The sequence below is a fragment of the Megascapheus bottae genome, chromosome 16 (genome assembly GCF_031878675.1).
Source record: "Megascapheus bottae isolate mThoBot1 chromosome 16, mThoBot2.hap1, whole genome shotgun sequence".
Classification (NCBI taxonomy): Eukaryota; Metazoa; Chordata; class Mammalia; order Rodentia; family Geomyidae; genus Megascapheus; species Megascapheus bottae.
This window is the reverse complement of record NC_143524.1, coordinates 42,070,796-42,085,467: the sequence shown is the minus strand read 5'-3', so window position 1 is coordinate 42,085,467 and position 14,672 is coordinate 42,070,796. Positions and strand designations below refer to the sequence as shown.

The following is a 14,672-nucleotide window of genomic DNA, read 5'->3' as shown; positions in this document are numbered from 1 at the left end:
ACTATACCCTGGGCCTGGGCATTATCCCTGAGCTCTGTAGCTCAAGGCTACCCCCATACCCTTGAGCCAAGCCCTACTTCCGGTTTTCTAGAGGTTAATTGGAAATAAAAGTCTCAAATCCTTTTGTGTTTGGGCTGGCTTTGAACTTTGATCCTTGGATCTCAGCCTCCTGAGTAGCTAGGATTACAGGACTAAACCACCACACCTGGCACCATCTCCAACATTCTTATGCATTCCTTCCCTACCCAACTTTCCCTTCACTCTTTTTTTCATATATGTTTATTATAATTAAAGGAAGGGTTACATGATATTTGCCAGATAGATGGTGCATTAATTCCCATACATTGATACCCTTTCACATGTCTTGGTCCCCATTTCCCTCCCCTCACCCCCATCCCTCATCTTGTTTTCCCCCCTTCCCTATCCAATTTCAAATAACCAAATACAAATATATCCAATATATCAGATAACAAAGTGAGATACTGTAACAATATGAGATAACCAAGGGACAGCAAAAGAGATGAGAGATAACATAGTACCTTAAGAACAACAATCATTCATTATATGGCTTATGTTTCTATATCCTAGAGATCCTTTCATGGCCTTTTGTATCAAGGTTTTGCTCTATTGCAAATCTCTGCTAGGAGAGCCCAAGGTTTCTACTGATTATGACAAATGAGGGAAACCATTGAGCCTAAGTTCCTTTGAGTCTGGCTTACTTCACTTAATATGATTTTTTCCCTTCACTCTTATTAATTTTGTAGGATTAGATTCTTAACTGCAGTTTTCCTTTTTATTCCCCTTTATTCTTCCACCCTTTTCCTCTTGATGCTACCCCTTTCAAGTATCTGCTTCCTGGGGTTTTATTTTGGTGAACTTTGATTTTGCATTGAATCTACTGTTAGTATGAGTTTGTGAACTAAATCTAGCTCCTACATACAAGGGAAAACATGGATCTTTTGACTCTCAGGGCCAGAGCTACTTCACTTAATATATATTTTTTTCTGAGTCTTTTCATTTCTTTAAAAATGGTACAATATTGTTCTAATGCATGAGTGAAATTCAATTGTGTAGATATATCTATATCTATATCTATATCTATATCTATATCACATTTTCTTAATCCATTCATCCATTGAGGGGAATCAGGGCTGATTCAATACCTTGGTTATGGCAAATAGTGGTGCAATAAATATGGTTGTGGTGGTGGCTTTACTGCATCATAGCTTTGTAATCTTTTGAGAATAAATACCTCGGATTAGAATTGCTCCATCAAGCGATTGAGAATTTAATTTAATTTTTTAATGGTTATAAAGTTGCATATACCTTGTGAAAGCACTTGTCATGGTCTTTAAGAAAAGATTCACCTCAGTATTCAAGGTATAGAGTCACAGCATTGGAAGACTGGCAGAAAATGTATCATAGCTAAATAACTACCTTAGGTTGCAGAACAGGAAAACGGGTTTTAATTAATGTCATTAGTCTTGGCAGCCATCCCCATGAGACTCATTCAGCCTTTTAACCATGATTCAAATTCTCCTATGTATTTCTCATAAGAAAGTAATCAATTGTTCTTTGACAGTGTGTATCAAGATGAGCGGGGTTCTATTTTACTTGTACCCATGTTTTGAATTCATATATTAATTCAATAGGTTCGATATGGGAAACATAGCTTTCTTGGGACCTTACTATAAAATATTAATATATGGATTTTCCTCTGATAATGTGAAGCAATCTCTATTATCACTGAAAACTTGTGGAATATCTGAAAGCCTTTTTTTTTTGCCAGTCCTGGAGCTTGAGCTCAGGGCCTGAGCACTGTCCTTTGGCTTTCTCAAGGCAAGAGCTCTACCACTTGAGCTACAGCACCATTTTAAGCTTTTTCTATGTATGTGGTACTGAGGAATCGAACCCAGGTCTTTGTGCATGCTCAGCAAGCAATCTACCACTAGGCCAAACTCTGGGTCCTGGAAGCCTTTTTTCATTCCGATATGATTAAGTAAAAATTTATTTGATGCAGCACTTTCTTTTTTTTCTTATTTATTTATTTTTTATTGTCAGGATACTGTATAGAGGGTTTATAGTTACATTCGTCAAGTAATAGATGCATTACCTCCCGCACATTGATATCCCTTCTCACGTTTTTGTCCATTTCCCTTCCCTCACCCTCCTCCCAATCATCTTGTTTTCCCCATTTCCCTTCCCTATTTCACATAAACAAATAAATGTATATATGACATACCAGGTAACATGAAATGAACTCTAGGATATGGAAATAAGAGTTTTATCTTGTGTGGTTGTCGTTCTTAATGTACTATGTTATATCTCTGCTCTTTTTTTTTTTTGCCTGTATGGTTAATATCATGTTGTTACTGTATCTGACTTTGCAGCACTTTCTTTTCAAAGAATAAACACTGATTTTATGATTTTGGTTTTCGAGGTTTTCTCCATTCTTCTAAATGCTATTATTATTCAAATCTTGACAATGGAATCCCATGATCACATGAATCCCTCTTATGTAATACTTCTAAAGACCTTGTTGACTAAAATGATGGAGGAGGAAGAATGGTACTGCCACATTTCAGAGTGAGATTTCCTTAACAAAAAACGATATGGACATTTCTCATATTACCTTGATGTTTAAATGTCATTCAGGCTTAACATCATATTGTTGGGAATTCATAAAATAGTTTAAGGTAATTTCAGTGTATAAATGTGTATGTGTGTTTGTATAAGAAAGAGGGCACAAAATATTCAGAGAAGCACAATTTCATCATTTGCTTAATTCAGAATCTATGTAAAGAAAATATGAAGGTAGGCTTGATAACACGGTAGCTGGATTAAAGATTACAAGTTAATAAAAACTAAATATTAGACATCATATATATGAGTTTTCTCTCCTAATGTTGAGCATATCCACCTCATTTTGCTATTTAAAGATCATTCACATTCTTTGAGGAACTCATATGTTGACGGAGGCATAAGCATATGCTTTACGGCAATAGCTCTTTTTTTTGAGTAAGGCAAGTACAAGCTCTTACTCATGTAAGATTTTGATAAATTTTAAAGCGAAACATCAAGAAACATAATGAAGGGAAAAAATCAAATACAAAACTGAACATTGAATATGGCATGCAAGTTACTATAAGAATTTCTGACATGTAGCTTAAAGAGAGAAGGAACTTAAAGACAAAATAATACCTAAGACAGAAGGAATAAGTAGTGTCTGTCTGAAACTGGTTAGAAGTTTATGTCTTTCTTGAAAATCTAATTTTAAATTATTAATAAAATCCTGAGGGCAAAATGCTGTGTTTATCAGTTTGAGTCATTAATTGAAAAATGACAGAAACCCTATAGAGGTATATTTAGAAAATGAGCAATTGTCTCTTAGTGAAGCAAGAATAACCTGTACTTCTAAACAAAGTCAAGAAATTACATGAAATGACACCAAAAACATTAGATTTTTATAAAATCGATTACAAAATCTAAACCAAGACATTACCACATATAATCTAGTCATCAAACATACACACACACAGACACAAACATACACACCATGCTTAGCTTATATTTAATAAATACATACAAGTCATTTTATAAGCAAAAATCACACACAAATAGATTTGCTATCTTAAAAATGGTAAACCATTTCATAATCCAGAATGATAAGAACAATGTTTTCCTACAATTAATGAGATATTACACAGCAACCAAATCAATTCAATTGGAGGCCTTCACAGAGCTGAATAGTTTAAGGAACCTGTCTCGTATCCTCTTGGTCTTCACCCCATAAATAATGGGGTTCACCATGGGTGGAACAAGAAGGTAGATATTGGCTACAAATATATGAACATGGGGAGCCACTTGATGCCCAAATCTATGAGTGAGAAAGGAAAAAAATGCTGGAGTATAGAACACTAAAATCACACACACGTGGGAGCCACAGGTACCCAATGATTTGAGTCTGGCATCTTTAGATGGCAGAAGGAAGACAGCATGTAGTATGAGGACATAAGAACAGATGATCAACATGAAGTCCACACCCCCAGTGAGGAAGGCAACCATAAGGCTATACACTCTGCGGACTGTGGTCTCAGCACAGGCAAGCTTGATGAGGGCCATAAACTCACAGTAGGTGTGGGAAATGTTGGTTTTGCAGTAGGGAAGCCAGCGTAGCAGGAAAGGGTGAGGAGTGAGAAGTGCTATCCCTCTAAGGACTATGGCCAAGCCCATCTCCCCCGTGACAGTGTGTGTCAGAATAGCTGAGTGTCTTAGTGGATTACAAATGGCTATGTACCGGTCAAATGCCATGGCCAGGAAGAAGCCAGATTCCATGGTCGAGCACGAGTGAATCAGGAAAACTTGTGTGAGGCAGGCTTCAAGGCAAATCTCTCCATCATGGAACCAGAAGAGGCTGAGAAGTTTGGGGACCGCTGTCGTACACACCACAAGATCAGCCACAGCCAGCATGCAGAGGAACAGGTACATTGGCTGATGGAGGCTGGGGTCTGTCTTGATGGTGAAGAGAAGGGAACAATTTCCCAGAAGAGCCAGGATGTAGGCCACACAAAAGGGGATGGAGATCCAGATGTGGGCATCCTCTAGCCCGGGAATGCCAATGAGAATGAAGGTGGATGGATGGACGTTGGTTCTGTTGTCTGCTGTCATAACAAGGCTTGGGTGTTTTAACTTCTTTTTCATAGGTATTTCCTTCAAAGCAAAAGTAATTTATCATTTTTTTGCCAGTATGGGCCTTGAACTCATGGCGTGAGCAGTGTCCTTGGGCTTTCTTAAGGCTAGAGTTCTACCACTTGAGCCACAGCACCATTTCTGGCTAGGAAAGCACTCTACCCCTAGGCTAAACTCCTGGCCCAGAATTTACCCATTTTTAAGATACTAATGAGTTAAGAAGGGTAATTCAGAGAGTAGTGATTGAATACTTACTGTGTCTCTAAATACAAATAATTTCATTAAAAGGCATTTGTACAGAGTTCCTATACCTTGGAAAAGTCTACTTAAATACTCATAAAGATGTATTTGCACTAGAAGCTGTAAGAAACGTTTTCTTTTCTGTGGTGAGATGCATTAAGTTCTATTGATCTCTTGAGTCATTTAGGAAACATTCTCAATAAATTTACCATTGTATTTACATTCATAATTTCACTGTGGTATGAATTTGAAATGTATCATTCTATCTGTGTATCTGTCTATCTATCATCTATCATATTTAATGGAAAAAATCCCTTTTCAAATGGTAAGTTTTAATTGAGAAGGAGATTAACAGTACTGAAATTTAAACACTGTGTAGGAGTTATGAGTTGGTGTGTTAAGAGCAGTGTACTTGAAAGCTTGGAGACAGGAGGAATGATAGGAGGTTGAATGGAGAATGGATTCCTTTCTTTTTTTTTTTTTGCCTTTGGCAGAGTGGAAGTGACAAGTGACAATGCCAGCATGACTCTGAGTTTTAAAAACCCTCGGTTGGAGAAGTTGTCAACTGTATGGGGAGAACAAGATTCGTTCAGAAGGACGTGAGGCTCACTGAGATGTGAATACAGTGGGATGAGGGTACTGGGGTTAGGAAGTTAGTAAGAAATGTTGGTATTAACAGCCTTTTACTGGTCATGGAATTTATTTTTATTTATTCCTTATCTGAGTACAGGGATATCACAGTAATTAGATGATAATTTGTACTCTGAGCTCCCATATCTTCCTATAATTTATTTAAATAAACGTCTTGCTCATGGTTAAATTCACTCTACCGGGAGTCTCTTTCATGTAAGTCTTGTCTTATACTTTTCCCTGTATTTGTCTTCAGCACTGTGATGCCCACCTTAGCTTTATACACTCCAGCTGTTGTACCATTTGGTTTTGATATTTAAATACTGTACCCTAAGAGTTTCCCGATTGTGTCCAGTGATTTGTCTCCCTTCACAAAACACTGAGAACACTATTCAGACACACTTTCTTTACTATTCATCTAATATGGAATCCTGAAATAATTAATTGGATTATCAAGCCAGTGGCCAATGAAGTCAGGGTTGGGATATGTATAGCAGACTAGATTTAATTACTGGATGTAAAGATGTACTGCTTTTTAGCCTCTTAATCTGTTGTACTTTTACAATGAAAGGTTTTTCTTACATGTATTTTCTGATCTTCAGGATGAAGGCTAGGGCATGAATTATGTTTTAGAAATATGATAACAGCTGGATATATTTGCCAAGAGAATTTTGGTTTTGTGGAAATTGGAGAAATATCATTTCTAAATCATGCAATATGTTGGACTGTTCCAGATTATTCCAAATTATATGATGTATAACATCTAAGATTTAACATTTTTCGGTGAATTATAGTTCACCGAAAAATGAATTATAACTTAGTGAATTATAGTTCACTGAGTTTGCTGTTTTCTTGAAAACATTTCATATATCAGCAGATACAAATTTTAGACTTCTTTTAAAGTAAGGCTTATATAATTTCTATCAGGTTTAAATTAACATAGGTGAGTGATAGAACTGGTTTATTAGAACATAGATTTCATAACTCTCGATTATTTATAGTAACAATTTACTCTAATGATATGACAGAATACATTAATTTAAATAGAAAGATTGTAATATTCTGCATACACACTAAAAATAAATCTCACCCTTCATCTGATTACAAGTCTTGGTTAGAAACCCCATTTAAAGATCCATGAAGTAGTTGTTTTAAATCTTAGTCTTGTTCTTTTGATAAAACATTCCACAAATCACTAAGATAACAATGATCACTTGCTTGAGTCTGATAATTAGCATAACCAGACTCAACTAATCTTATGTTGTTCTTTAATTAGGTTTAAATATATTCTTTTTCTCTATTGCCTTTTTTATAGTTTTAGTTCTTGAACTCAGATCCTAATCATACCCTCCACTCTAGCTACCACCCAGCCCTTTTGGTCATGTTCAAATTTTTTGCCTATTGTCTCCTTGAACTTACACTTTGGTCTGACGTCCGAGCATATCACAGCACATCTTTTTGTTGAGATGAAGACTCATGAAATTTTCTGCTCCAGCTGGCTTTCAGCTGTCCTCTGATCCTCCCCATCTCTTCCTAGAGTAGCTGAGATTACAGGTATGCCTCACCTTGCTATAGATTTCACAAATTTTCTATTTTTTTGTCCTAAAATGAATGCTCGTATCATGTTAACTCATGTTTCTTTCGAATCATTCTGTTTCTAATGCAGTTTAAGCATTTCTCTTTCTCTTTTTGTCTTTAATTTGTAATTATATATGTATATGTATATTTATGTTTTCCAGCTGAATGGAGGCTGACAGATTGTGTGGAGGCAAATTTTAAATGAACAAAAACTGAATGGCTTAAAAAAGATATCCTTTTTTTTCAGTCAGGAAATTATGATGAGAATGTTTCAATGATATTACTCTAAGCGGGAAATTATATACTAATAAAATGATGTTTCTGAAAAGATAATTTAACTGCTTGTTTTGCTCATAAGTTTTGTCTATGCAAAAGAAAATGTACACAAGATTTTTAAGTATGTTCATCAATTGTTTTTTTTTTTTTTTGTCATGGGGCCAAAACTCTGGCCTGGGCGCTGTCCCTGAACTCTTCAGCTCAAGGATAGTGCCCTACCCTTGAGCCACAGCCCCACTTCCCATTTTCTAGTGATTCATTGGAGATAAGAGTCTCTTGACTTTGTAGGCTTTGTATTGCCTGTGTTGGCTTTGAACCTTGATCTTCAGATCTCAGCCTCCTGAATAGCTAGGATTACAAATGAGCCACCACACCGGGCTGTTCAGCAATTTTTAAATGTCTACAATCTCATACACTTGAATCATTCAAAATTTAAACCTGTTAAGTAAGTGTTAAGTATTTGTGACACATGTATATTATGATGCATTTGTGCATGTAAAACAGAGAAGACGTATGAATTGATACTAAAGATAGTTATATAAAAGTAAGTTATTTTGGTTTTCCACTAGTATTGTAACAATCAAGTTTAAGTGTATTTAAAAATGAGAAGGTAAGGGAAAAACAAGATGAGTGAGATGGGGTGTGGGGAGAAAAACATGGGAAGGCATAACAATGTTCAAGAAGTAATGTACTCACTACTCGATGAATGGAACCCCTCTGCAACCCCTTTGTACATCCCCCCAACACTAAAATAAAATTAAAAAAAGATTAAGTGCACATATAAGTATGTTTCAATATATGGAAGCATATTTATACTCGGAAATTAACAACAAAATTAAAGTTGCAGCTCAGCCCCAGCCCACACCAAGAGAGAGATGTCATTGTAAGATCCATGGATCCTTCACAGGAGCCACAAATTCATCAGGGATCAGGAGTCTCAAGAAACGTCAGCAATTTTTTCAAAGCCTCACTGTGCTGAGTCCTGGGTTGTTTGATCTGACTATTGTGTATTTGGCTCCTGACACAGTAAAAATGATAAGCACTTACTTCATTTTGGGTTCTCTTTGGATCTAGAATAGCATCAATGTGTCTTGAGTAAAAATCTTCTTTTCTCTCATCACTTATAGTTTTTTAAATAATCTCATAGCTGAATACCCAAAGCACCATGAGCAGTATTGCTTTTCCCTAGGGCAAAGGAAATGAACTGCTAGGAACTGGAGATTTGAGATCATAATTCATCTTCTCTTTCTTTAAATTTAGTATCATTGGACAAAATACAACAAGAAAAAGGAGGAGAGTAATTTTTCCTTAATGATCCCTGGAGCTTGGCTCTCAGTAAGCATGCTGAGTGTCAGAACTTTCAGTTCTCAAAAATTCCATATGTATGTTTCCAAAAAGAAAATAGAGTATATTTTAAGTACCTTTTGATTTTGAATATAGAAAAAATACAATATACGGCTTAGATGTTAGGTTTTGTTTTATTTCACTAGTTTCTTAGTTATCAGATTTTGAATATTTGAATCATGTTAGTTTTTCTAAATTTTAAATCATAATAAAAGATTTGTGTTGTGATATAGAACATGTATTTTCTAATTCTACAGACTAAACATAATAGAGAGCTTTTTACACATAGGAAATAATAAAGGGAATTCATACTAAGTAGATGTAATCACTATTTTAAAAATTTCAACAATTCTGTTCTAAGCCTTTTTTTCTGCTGCATTTTTTTTTGCCAGTCCTGGGGCTTGAACTCAGGTCTTGAGCACTGTCCTTGAACACTTTTTGCTCAAGGCTGGTGCTCTACCACTTGAGCCACAGCTCTACTTCTAGCTTTTTCTGTGTATGTGGTTCCGGGGAATCAAACCCGGGTTTTCATGCATGCTAGGCAAGCACTGGACCACTAGGCCATACTCCCGAATCCTATGCTGCATGTTTTTGCAAGTGATGCAGATACATTGTTTACATGATTTAATGGTAATTTCATTGATTATAAGCATAATTCATTTTATTGTTATACTTATGCCAACATAAATATATTTTCTATAATTTCTTTAAATTTAATTTTAATGTCAAGTGATATACAGTTACATACATAATGTAATGAGTACATTTTGTTGAATATTGTTAGCCCTCCCTCATTTTTCTTCCCAAGTTGTAAAGCTCATTGCCAACATATTGTCTTGAGAGTATTGCTGTTGCATTGGTCTGCCCTTTTTTCTTTGTCTCACCATTCTGTTCTTCCTCTTCTCTTCTCCAATTCTGATAAACAGATGTACAAAACACGGTATCAAAATCAAATATAGTGATAACAGGGAATAAGCCAAAGGGGAAAAAGCAAAAGAAAAAAAGAAATACCTTAAAATAGTATATTAAAAGCAACAATAACTAAGGAAAACCTCTTGTTTCCATACCTTGGAGTTCATTTTGATTAGCATCATCTTATATAGTCATATGTATATAGCTGTTGAGCTATTCTGATCCTGTTCTTGGATTATCATAGATATGCACTAATTATTACACATGAGGGAACATATGGAGTCTATGTTTCTTCAAGTCTGTCTTACTTCACTTGACATGATTTTCCCCCCAAGTCTTTCTATTTCTTTATGAAGGGGTTGATGTCATTCTTTCTAATGGAAACATAGAATTCCACTGTGTATATATACCACATTTACTTACATTATTCATGTAGTGAAGGGCAACTGGGTTGGTTCCAAATCTTAGTTTTGGTAAATAATGCTTCAATGAACATGGTTGTGCTGGTATTGCCTTGTTTGTCATCATTTGGGTAAATTCAGAAAAGTGGGATTGCTGAGTCATAGGGGAGCTCTATGTTTTAGTCTTTTGAGGAACCTCCATACAGCTTTCCAGAGTGTTGAACAAGTTTACACTCCCACCAACATCAGTTGTTATTAGATTTCTTGATAATTTCATATTCATAGCAGTCACATTTTTCAGGGATTCCATACTGCAAAATTTTCTAGTTCCGAAGTATATTTGTAAGCCCAAATGTATGTTAAGGGTCTGGTAATATTCATTAGCAAAATACAAGAACCTGCCAATGTCTTAATGGTCTGCTATTTTTTTTTTTTTGCCAGTCCTGGGCTTGAACTCAGGGCCTAAGCACTGCCCTTGGACTTTTTCAAGGCTAGAGCTCTACCACTTGAGCCACACCTCCACTTCTGGCTTTTTTTCTACATATGTGGTACCTAGGAATCAAACTAGGGTCTTCATGCATGCTAGGCAAGTACTCTACCACTAGGCCATACTCCCGGCTTGACATTCAATAAATTTTAAGGTTTCTTCTATTCCTTTATGTAGTAGTTTCAAGTCCTTATACTGAGGTCTTTGATCCATTTTGAACTGATATTAGTAATAGATAACAGATAGGGATTCAGTATTAGTCTTCTGCCCAAGAACAAACCACGATGGGTCACTATTTCATATGCAGTGGCCTAAATATCTGAGAGCTTGAGAAATTTTTTTTTTGGCCAGTCCTGGGCTTGAGCTCAGGGCCTGAGCACTGTCCTTGGACTTTCTCAAGGCTAGAGCTCTACCACTTGAGCCTCAGCACCACTTCCGGCTTTTTTCTATATGTGGTACCGAGGATTCGAACCTGGGTCTTCATGCATGCTAGGCAAGCACTTTAACCACTAGGCCAAACTCCCCGCCCGAGAAAATTTTTTTACACATAAAATACATACAAATAGAATCTTTTAAGTTATAAAAGAGATTTCAATATTTTGAAAAACATGCATCATGATATCACATAACCAATATTTTAATGTAATAATCCTCTTTTTTGGAATCAATTTTGGAAAAAACAAGCATAAACCTTTAGACAGGTCTGAAACTCCACATAATTTCTTTCCAGGGTAGGAAAATAACCTAAAGAGTGAATGCATACTATAGTGATTTTAAAATAGTGTGAAGGAATAGAAAAAATTAAAAATGTATACTGAAAGTAAATGTTGCATATGTGAAAATGCACTATGGGTAGAGATTATGTGTAATTACTGAGCTGCTTTGTAAGAGTTGGTTTATTGTCACAAGCATTCTCTTTACTCTGTCTTACACCATGATTAATGGATACTTTTTATTCATGTAGAATATGTAGATTAAAGAATACACACATACTCCTAGCGTGAGTAATTCTGATGTTTATGAAAATTTCCTATAATTTAATTTTAAATAAAAATTTACAGTGAGTTATTTCCCTGTATGAATTATTTGACAAGATGAGGGGCGGGGGTGGAGGGAGGGAAATGAGAACCAAGACATGAGAAAGGATATCAATGTTTGCGAAGTAATGCACCTTCTATCTGGTGAATATAATATAGCCCTTCTATTAATTACAATAAAATATATGAGAAAAAATTAAAATAGATAAATAAAAGAGAATTATTTTGCTAAGCCTAATTTTCTTATTGTAACGTATAGAGGGGTCACAGTTACATTGGCCAGACAGCAGGTATATCACTTCTCATATATTGAAACCCCTTCTCATGTTTTTGTCCCCACTTCTCTCCCCCAACCTCCTCCCAATCATCTTGTTTTCCTTCTTCCCTTTCCTATTTCAAATAAACGTATATACAATATGCCGGGTAACAAAGTCAGATACTGTAATAATATGAGATTAACCAAAGCGCAAAAAAAGAGAAGAGAAATAACATATTACATTAAGAACAACAACCACAAAAGATAAAGCTCTTGTTTCCATATCCTGGAGATCCTTTTATTTAGCCTCATCCTTTATGACCTTATGTATGTAGGTTTTGTCCTATTGTAATCCTCTGTTAGGAGAGTCCTAGGTTTGTACTAATTACTACAAATGAGGGAAACCATTGAGCCTATGTTCCTTTGGATCTGGCTTACTTCACTTAATATGATTTTTTTCTGTCTCCATTTCCTTCCCAATGGGGCAATGTCATTCTTTCTTATGACAGCATAGAACTCTATTGTGTATCTTGATTCAGTCATCTACTGAGGGGCGTCTAGGTTGGTTCCATATCTTTGCTGTTAGACCTAAAATTTTTGTATGCTAGTCATTTTCAAAAAATCAAACTAACATCAAAGTACAAATATTTCTATATGTTGTTAGATGATTTGATTATGTTTTGACTGCTTATTCCACTGATGTCTAGAAACTTATTTTTCTTTTAAATACGTCAAGGATGTGTGTGTGTGTGTGTGTGTGTGTGTGTGTGAAACTGAGATTGAATTCTGGGCCTCATATTTGCTAGCCAAATGCTGTAGCACTTAAGCCACACTTCAAGGCTGAAAGATTATAGCTACTTGTTCTTATAGAATTCAAGAACAAACGAAAGCATTTATAAAATGTTAAATAACCTTTCAGTGAGGGAAATACTGACATTTAAAATCAGAAAGGGAAATGAAGTGGTATTTTAAATGCTAGAAATTATTTAGACATGCTCTCTGTGCAAAAGGATCATCACAGTGGGCCATAAAATTACATGCATGAGAAGAGCTACTATTATTTCATATCAAATATGAACAATAGTAGCTGTTTGTTTTGGCCCATTTCATGTGTGTTTACATACACCTGAGTTTTCATCCATGTTCCTCTTTGTTTTTTGTTTTTTTTTAACTGAGGCTCTAGGAGTTTATGGAGAACTCCCTGAAGACTTAGTCCCAGAGCTCTGTGTTTGGAATCAAAGTGGGATGAAATCTTAGAAATATCCCTTTGGGGTTATAAAACTAATGTGGCTAATATACATATAAATGCATATATATATATCACATAAACGTAGCTTCCAGATGCTACTCAGAAAGAGGATTTTACTGCCATGATTGACACTTTCTGGAATACACAAGTGAGTGAATTGCTGATTTCTGGTAAGCATTAGTGTCAGTGCATGGAGACATGCAGGGAAGGCTGTGAGGTGAACTGTGTAGCCAACGCACAGCAAGTAGATCATAAACACAGTATTTATGAACTATAAAAAATTAAGATGCTTTATAAAAATCTGGTTACATTAGGTGAAAGAAATATTTGTGGCAGTAGGAAGCCAGAAACTAGTAGAGGCCTACTGTTGACAGTGGGATCCTAGATTTAATCCTAAGATAAACAATGCCAATCCTGTGACATCGTTCTTACCATTTTATTTCTTTTGGGCAATGCTATTCTAATGTCCAGAGTGACTATGCTGTATCGAACACATAGAGCACTAAGAAAGCACTTGCTTTCTCTCCTTTGTAATAAACTGGAAAAGCCTGAGAAATTATTGCATGTCAATGTGCTTTGCTATTGAAAAAAATAATTAAAAATGGTTAGAAAATTAAGATATGGAAAAGATGAATTAGAGACAGATATAGGCTTTGATGAATTATAACTTCTAACACAAAGATTTCAGATAATTTTTATTCACTTCATTCTTGGTAGCTTGCAATGTTTGTACAATTTTGAAGACACTATTTGATTATCTTTTTATTTTCCTTCAGATCATTGCCAGAATCAATTTCTTCATTGAAGCACAGCCATCCAGGAAATTATGTTTCTTACCCAAAACATGTGACACTATCATCTAGTCACATTTTTATTTTCTCTGAATTTAGGAGGTATGTCCAAGTAAGTGTTATATTTAGAACAGTACTAAAATTTAAGACAGGTGAAATTAACTGATGCTGTGAGAGTACCTGATATGAGTATCAATAAAGAACAGATATGTGCAAATGTGACTAGAAAGGAATTCTAGTCTCCGTTCCAAGTGTTCCTTTCTTCAATCTGCGTGAATAAATCATAGTTATTTTTACTCATGGACAAGCTCAAGTAACCAGCATTTGTCTGACAGCATCTGAGTATGTTGGTCACCATTTATTTCAGTACTCTTGAGAAGCAATTGGAATCATGTCAACTTTATAAATGTTATCTGTGTCCATCCAGAATATAGAGGAAGAAGTATTTAGGATTTGAGAATGGGAATGTCTGCAAACTTGGGTTTTTAATTTGTTTTTTTTTTTTTATCATGTATTGTGTATGACCTCTGCACCATGTTAACTATAAATAAAATAGTTACATTTATAAAGTCTCTCAGCAGACAATTTCTTCCTGGAGTTGAATTCTGTCCCATTAGCTCCCAAAAGGAATGGAAATGTCTTATAATTACAAATCTGCATTTAATTTGTTACGAAAGTCCAGGTTCAACATTATGGTCCCATCAGCAGGCAAAATGAAAAGCCCGAGTCAGGTATCCCCGCACTATTGAAATGGTCGAGGGAATTGTTCAACATATGCATAT

At 35.5% G+C, this 14,672-nt stretch overlaps 1 protein-coding gene across 1 annotated transcript; it reads right to left on the bottom strand.

Annotated features, from left to right (window-relative positions):
* Positions 1-3,720: 3,720 nt before the first annotated feature.
* LOC150053390 (olfactory receptor 52D1-like) lies at positions 3,721-4,701 on the bottom strand. Its single transcript, XM_090349069.1, has one exon. The coding sequence runs from the start codon at positions 4,699-4,701 to the stop codon at positions 3,721-3,723; it is 981 nt and encodes a 326-aa protein (XP_090205195.1).
* Between the last annotated feature and the right edge of the window lie 9,971 nt (positions 4,702-14,672).